This window comes from Lucilia cuprina, chromosome 3, assembly GCF_022045245.1.
Source record: "Lucilia cuprina isolate Lc7/37 chromosome 3, ASM2204524v1, whole genome shotgun sequence".
NCBI classification, from domain to species: domain Eukaryota; kingdom Metazoa; phylum Arthropoda; class Insecta; order Diptera; family Calliphoridae; genus Lucilia; species Lucilia cuprina.
In genome coordinates, this window is record NC_060951.1 from 8,380,084 (window position 1) to 8,387,647 (window position 7,564).

At 32.0% G+C, this 7,564-nt stretch overlaps 2 protein-coding genes across 2 annotated transcripts; both read right to left on the bottom strand.

Moving 5' to 3' along the window:
• Window positions 1-884: 884 nt before the first annotated feature.
• LOC111685184 (pH-sensitive chloride channel 2) lies at window positions 885-4,738 on the bottom strand. The gene is made up of 2 exons (XM_023447431.2): window positions 3,700-4,738; window positions 885-1,653 (listed from the first exon to the last, which is right to left on the bottom strand). Exons 1-2 carry the CDS (start codon window positions 4,631-4,633, stop codon window positions 1,091-1,093), a joined length of 1,497 nt encoding a protein of 498 aa, XP_023303199.2. The 5' UTR covers window positions 4,634-4,738; the 3' UTR covers window positions 885-1,090.
• Window positions 4,739-6,102: 1,364 nt separating this feature from the next.
• LOC111685191 (protein canopy homolog 4) lies at window positions 6,103-7,205 on the bottom strand. The gene is made up of 2 exons (XM_023447437.2): window positions 6,952-7,205; window positions 6,103-6,889 (listed from the first exon to the last, which is right to left on the bottom strand). The coding sequence occupies exons 1-2, from the start codon at window positions 7,125-7,127 to the stop codon at window positions 6,391-6,393; spliced, it is 675 nt and encodes a 224-aa protein (XP_023303205.2). The 5' UTR covers window positions 7,128-7,205; the 3' UTR covers window positions 6,103-6,390.
• Window positions 7,206-7,564: the final 359 nt, after the last annotated feature.

Below are 7,564 nucleotides of genomic sequence, written 5' to 3' on the forward strand. Positions count from 1 at the left end.
TACAAAACCTAGTAGATTGCGAGGACTAAGTTCCGTAATTTCCTCCAGTTTATTATAGAACCTATTCCGTAGCCATTTCAGCCTCGCAGAACCTACAAAAGTCCCATTTACTAACAAAGTTTCTGACTGGGCACTGCTCAGAACCCTTAGACTGCAGCTATCCTATAAGTATCTTGGTAGAGCTCATATCAAGTTTTGCCATAGGGCCTTTGATATTTTGAAATCTAATCTACTATTCCAAGACTCGTTGATGATATTGCATATTCGATTGAATATAAACCTATTATAGTGACCCAACCAATTTGTCACTATAATAGGTTTATCATCTTTTCTCTGTCCGCTTTATTCAGGTTTGAACCTAATAGGTCGTCCGCAACCTTGTTACCATGCACGTTACAGTGTCCTGCCAACACAGTCTAACTACAAACAGTTTCATAATCCCCCTAAGGGTATCCATAAATCCATTAGACAAAGTGAAGTAAGGTTGGCAGAGCAGTTGAATATGTGGAGGGTGATCATGAGAACTTTTACCACATGCAGACAGGACATTCGTTGAAAACAGCTACTGTCCATGCATGAGCAGTAAGCATAAAACCTGTTGCTCCATCCCAATCTTAGTTTTGCCAGAACTACACTTGTTTTGTGCGGTTTTTCGTGGGTGACCTCCAATTAATAGCGCCTCTATGACTGTCGTTCAAAGCTCCAGTATACGAGGACTGATCTAATGAATAATGCACATATCTGCTAATGTTCTCCTCCTATATACAAAGATCCTTCCTACAAAGTATCGGCGGAGTAATCAACTGTGTAATGTTAAAGTTTAGAAGACTCCTTTAATGAAAATTTTAAAAAATTTTGATATTTTTTTAACAAAACATTAACTTTATTGGAAAATAAAATTTACAATAAAACAAATTTATAACAAAAAAAATTAAATTACATTAAAACATAATTGCAAAATAAAACTTAAAAAAATACATTTAAACAAAATAAAATAAGCACTTTACAAGATTTAAATACAATCCCAATTTCCTACATATATATACAACTTTAAGAAAAGATATTCCACCCAGACAAATAAAAGACCTTTTTAAAATATATACACAAAAGTCCAGAAAATAGCATTAAAGACCAAAAACGACATGGGAAATAAAACTCTAGCTTTGCTATCAATCCAATGTGATATTTCCTGGGGCGTTAAGGTGGTCCAGCCATGACGTTGATTTCTCGTCTCATTATCAAGACCCTGTTCCAAAAGACCTGTATCCATTTTACGATTGTCGGTAGTAAACGTTGTTACTTTCGATATATTATCGGCTACCTCGTGTTCATTAATAGTGGTTATGGGTATATTGTGTACGGTTAGATAATTATTAAATTTAGGTGCTCCCGTCAATGAGATATTATCACTGCCCATTGTGGTGCCCGTAGAAAATGAACGTGATCGCGAGGTTTTACGTCGTGAGAGTCGCGGTGAGAGTGTTGATTTTAAAATGTGTTTGCTACTCATCGATTTGACATCCACATTACGTTTACGTCGCCATATAGTATTGACAAAAGCAAATTCAAGTAGACTGCCAAAAATGAAAAGGGTGCAACCGAGAAACCATACCTCAGACACTTTTATATAGCTGACCTTGGGTAACGTTTTACCTGTGTGTATGTGTGAGAATAATTAAAAAGTAAAAATAATTAAAAACATGTACAAAACTATAATACAACAATAATATGTTTGTATCATGTAGAAAACTAAAAATATTTGTTTAGAAGGAATATAAATGATGTAATGGGTTGATTACGCATTTGTCTAATCTATAGTCTAGTATATAGACTAATATATAAAGTAGAATTAGTCTATCCTATAGTAATTCCATAGTCCACATTTTAGCCTACATTTTAGCTTAAAGTTAGTTTATATTCAGTCTAACGTATAGTTTAGTCTATAGTCTAGTCTAACGTAAAATTCTGTCTATAGTCTAGTCTATAGTCTATAGTCTAGTCTATAGTCTGGTCTATAGTCTGGTCTATAGTCTAGTCTATAATCTAGTCTACAGTCTAGTCTATAATCTAGTCTATAATCTAGTCTACAGTCTAGTCTATAATCTAGTCTATATCTACTCTATAGTCTAGTCTACAATCTAGATCTACTAGACTTTGAACAAGATTAAAGAATATAATATAGCCTAGAGTAGAGTATAGACTAGACATTAGAGTAGACTGTGGATTTAACGATAAACTAAACTACTCTATAGTCTAGTTTATAGTCGAGTCTATAGTCTAGTCTATAGTTTAGTCCATAGTCTAGTCTATAGTCTAGTATATAGTCTAGTCTATAGTCTAGTCTATAGTCTAGTCTATAGTCTAGTCTATAGTCTAGTCTATAGTCTAGTCTATAGTCTAGTCTATAGTCTAGTCTATAGTCTAGTCTATAGTCTAGTCTATAGTCTAGTCTATAGTCTAGTCTATAGTCTAGTCTATAGTCTAGTCTATAGTCTAGTCTATAGTCTAGTCTATAGTCGAGTCTATAGTCTAGTCTATAGTTTAGTCTATAGTCTAGTCTATAGTCTAGTCTATAGTCAAGTCTATAGTCTACACTATAGTCAAGTCTATAGTCTACACTATAGTCTAGTCTATAGTCTACACTATAGTCTAGTCTATAGTCTAGACTATAGTCTAGTCTATAGTTTAATCTATAGTCTAGTCTATAATCTAGTCCACAGTTATATCTATAGTTAAGTCTATAGTCAAGTCTATATTCAAGTCTATAGTCTAGTCTATAGTCTAGTCTACATTTTAGTCTAGTCTATAGTCTAGTCTATAGTTTAGTCTATAGTTTAGTCTATAGTTAAGTCTATAGTCAAGTCTATAGTCTAATCTATAGTCTAGTCTATAGTCTAGTCTATAGTCTAGTCTATAGTTTAGTCTATAGTTTAGTCTATAGTTAAGTCTATAGTCAAGTCTATAGTCAAGTCTATAGTCAGATCTATAGTCAAGTCTATAGTCAAGTCTATAGTCTATTCTATAGTCTATTCTATAGTCTATTCTATAGTCTAGTCTATAGTCTAGTCTATAGTCTAGTCTAAATTCTAGTCTATTGTCTAGTCTAGTATATAGTCTAGTCTATTGTCTAGTCTAGTATATAGTCTAGTCTATAGTCTAGTCTATAGTCTAGTCTATAATCTAGTCTAGTCTATAGTCTAGTCTATAGTCTAGCCTATAGTCTATAGTTTAGTCTATTGTCTACACTATAGTCTAGTATATAGTCTAGGCTATAGTCTAGACTATAGTTTTGTCTATAGTCAACTCTATAGTCTAGTCTATAGTCTAGTCTATAGTCTAGTCTATAGTCTAGTATATAATCTAGTATATAGTCTAGTCTAGACTATAGCCTAGACTATAGACAAGACTATAGAGTTGACTATAGACAAAACTATAGTCTAGACTATAGACTAGACTATATACTAGACTATAGTGTAGACAATAGACTAAACTATAGTTCAGTCTAGTTTGTAACGTAGTCTATAGTTCTATTCCATTATAGTTTTGTCTGTAGTTTTTTCTAGTTTAGTTTATTGTCAAGTCCACAGTTTACTCTATTGTCTAGTCTAAACTATATTCTGCTCTTTAATTTTGTTCAAAGTCTAGTATATATAGTCTTATCAAATTTGTATTAGATAAAAATAACTCAATATTACTCACCCTGCGCCGAAGCCAACGTAATAAACGTCAACATAGTAGTGGTGCCCAACATAATTCTTGGCGGTGCCTGATCGGCTTGCAACCAAAACGATACCCAAGATATGCCCACAATCAACATGGATGGTAAAAAATAATCCATTAAATAAAAACCTACTTCTCTAGTAAGATGTACCGTAAAACTTAAAGAACTATAATTGCCAGCAAAAGCACCATGACGTAAATCATTTAGATCAGCATTGATAACAGTTTCATTGGACCAGGCTTTCTGTAAAACATATTCGGTTAAATGTAGATCTGGATCAAATGTTATGGGACGTTTTTGTTCCCAGTGTATAACCAATTCTGAGGTATTATACATCCAACTTTCCAAATAAGTCGAACAGTGTTGTTCATCAAAGGGAAACTTTTGTAAATTCATCCAACAGTAGAGGGTGGCTTTAATACGACTCGATATAATAACGGTGCCATCGGGTGATATTGAGGTTAGGATATCTTTTTCATTTGTACCCATTATGCTGGAATCACGTTCGTTAGCCAAAAATATATGAGGCATCCATAAGTGATCTCTTAATTGTTTTTCACCCAATATGGGTTGTTTGCGTTTGGGCGCCACTCTACGGAACGTAAGACGTGGATCCAGAAAACGCAATTGCAATAAGGCATGTATCTTAAATTGCAAATCGTGGGCCTCTAAATTTTGCATAAAATAAACATACCAGCGCACGTAAACATCAACCGGCAGACGACTGCCCGACTCAGTATAAGTTATAGGCCTCTCTAGGCGATCATAGCGACAGCCATGTGTTAACCTCTCCAGCAATTGGGTCTGCGATAGACTATCGGCATCAGTAAGTGGTGGACAATCTACATCAGTCTGGGCGTGCACCGTGTAAAAAAATGGCAGAAATAGTAAAAGTTTTGTTAGTAAGTACATCCTTACTAGAGAAACTTAATAAGAAAAATAAAAGAAATTTTGTTAAATTATTGGCGCTTTAGTTGTAGTTTAGCTATAAATTAATTTTAGTGTTGCATTAAAATTCGCCGCAGAATAACGGTTAATGAGTTTTAAAATAGGGTTTCTGTGAAAAATATTAAAAATTTGGCGTTTTTACACTATACACTGCGAAAAATTAAATGAACTTTTTTCTTGTTGAGAAAATCATACTGTACTGGGAAAAACTATATAAAAAGAAGTTTGTATATCAATCCATTACAATTAACTTCTAAAATGTTGTTAGATCTTACAATATTGTTAAAAAATGTTCAGGAAAAGTTGAATGACAGTTTTGTTTTAAATTTTTTTGTCCATTTGTCGTTCCCACGAAAGTTTTTTCCCCAGGAAAGAACTATCAGCCACAGTCGAACTGTTACAACAACAACAAAATTTTTTGTCTTGTAACAAGGGTTCTATAGTTGAAACGAAAAGTCGACTTTACGACTTTTTGCATTTTATGAAAAGTCGGCTTTTCGACTTTTTGCATTTTATGAAAAGTTGACATTTCGACTTTTTGCATTTTATGAAAAGTCGACTTTCGACTTTTTGCATTTAGTTAAAAGTCGATTTTTCGACTTTTCGACTTTTTTCATTTAATTAAAAGTCATTTTTCAACTTTTCGACTTTTAATATTTTATAAATAGTCGACTTTCCGACTTTTTTCGACTTTTCGATTTTTTTCAAATTTTTCCGACTTTTCGATTATTTTCGACTTTTGACTTTTTTCGACTATTTTCGACTTTTTCCTACCAGAGTTAAAAATTTATAAAGTTGCCAGAAGCGTAAATCTATAATGTTGCCATTTAACATTATATTATTATTATTATTTATTATTATTTTTATTAATAAAAAAATTGTATTTATATTTTTTCTATTTGTTCCATTTTTTAGTTTTTTCGTCTTTTTCGACTATTTTCGACTTTTCGACTTTTTTCGACTTTTTCCGACTATTTTCGACTTTTTCCGAATTTTTCGACTTTTTCCGACTTTTTCCGAATTATCGACTTTGCGCTTTTTTCGGCTTTTTGACTTTTTTCGACTCTTTCCGAATTTCGACTTTTTTAAATTTTCCGACTTTTATTTAAAAAGTCGAATTTTTTGGAACGAAATAGTCGATTTTTTGGAACGAAATGTTCGATTATTCGAAAGTCGATTTATAGAACCCTAAAAATAGGGTTTCTGTGAAAAATATAAAAAATTTGGCGTTTTTACACTATACACTGGGAAAAATGAAATGAGAACATTTTTGTATTTCCTTTCTGAACATGGACTTTCTCTTTTGTTGAGAAAAACAAAGTGGACTGGGAAGTAATGTAATCTTTTGCTTTAAAAACTTCTTAAATACAAAAATGCAACCTGTTTTATTAAAATCTTCCTATTCAAAGAAATAAAACTAATCATGATCAAAATATTATTTTAAATTAATTTATTTCTTTATTTATAATATTAAAATCTACTATCGTTGATGTATGTATTTGTTTTTGGTAAAATTTACATGAAGATTAATGCAAACATAATTTCTAGACTTAAAGTTAAATTAATTCTTAAATTTCAATAAGGACACATGACCTTTTATAAAAACTTAGCAGGAAGAATACAATTGTAAAAAAACACTTGTGAGGTTTTACTGTAAATTATTCTAGAATTTTGTTGTTGTTGGCTTTTAAATGGAATGGAAAAAATTGTTTTTATTACTATTACAATTCCTGTTTATCTCCTTTTTTAGGTTTTTTCTTAGTATTTTTAGCATTTTCCTTCTGCTCCTCCTCTTCACTAGTTGCTGGCAATGTTTCCTTTAGACATTTTCTATCATCGACAGCCAATACTTGTTCTTCACACAGGTGTACTATTAAATCTTTTTCATCCTGCTGCTTAAAATACCAATCCGATATAACATCTTCATATTCCTCTAGCATATTTTCACATTGACTTTTCATTTGTGTAACTTCTACCGGAGGTTTATCCCATAATTCTAAAGGAATACCCAAATCTACTTTAACACCTTTATCTACCAGGCCATGTAGAGTTTTAAATGTTTGTGACATGCCTTTAGCAAAACGGGTACTATCACTTCTTTCCTTATGGAGATTATATTCCAAAATTCTATCACAAACATTTTCCGTAGATTCCAGTAGACGTAATTCACTGCGCCTGTATTCTGTACGTTTCTTGGGTTTAACATCGTCCAAAGAATAGCTAATAAGATAAAAATTTGTAGTTAGCAAATCAAGCATATGTTTGGTTTCTCTAGCACTTACCCTATCTCTATAACATCATGAGATTTACCAGTTTCCTTTAGTCTTTCCTGCAGTTCAGTGGCCAATATTTTGCAAGTTTCACAGCGATTGGCATAGCGTACGCCTTGTTCTTCTTCGGGAAAGGTGGCCAAGGCCATTACCATTAAGGAACTTATAACTAATTTATAAATTAACATTTTTCCTTAAATAAATTAATTAAATTTGTTCTAGAAATGCCCCGGCGTTTGAGAAAAAGAAAATAAAATAATTTGTTTACAAAATACAACACTGACGTGTATTTAATAGTTACGGGCGTTTTTACAGCGACAGTATTGTACTATAAATGTTATAGTTCAACTGTTTTATCGACCTTATGTTAAAGTACAGTTTGCCACCATTTTAAGAGGTGAGTTTTGTTTTAAACATTTTAAAGCATAACTTTAGGCTTTCAGAAAACAGCAATGTTACCATATAGTAAATATTTTGAATTCACGTTTAAATTTATTGTTAGCATATTTTAGATTGTTATTGGGTAAAAAATGCTGCCATATGTTTAAGATTTTAAAAAACGCATACAATTAAGAATTTTCCTTCCTTAAACATGAAATTAAAACAGAGAAATAAAACTTTTTTC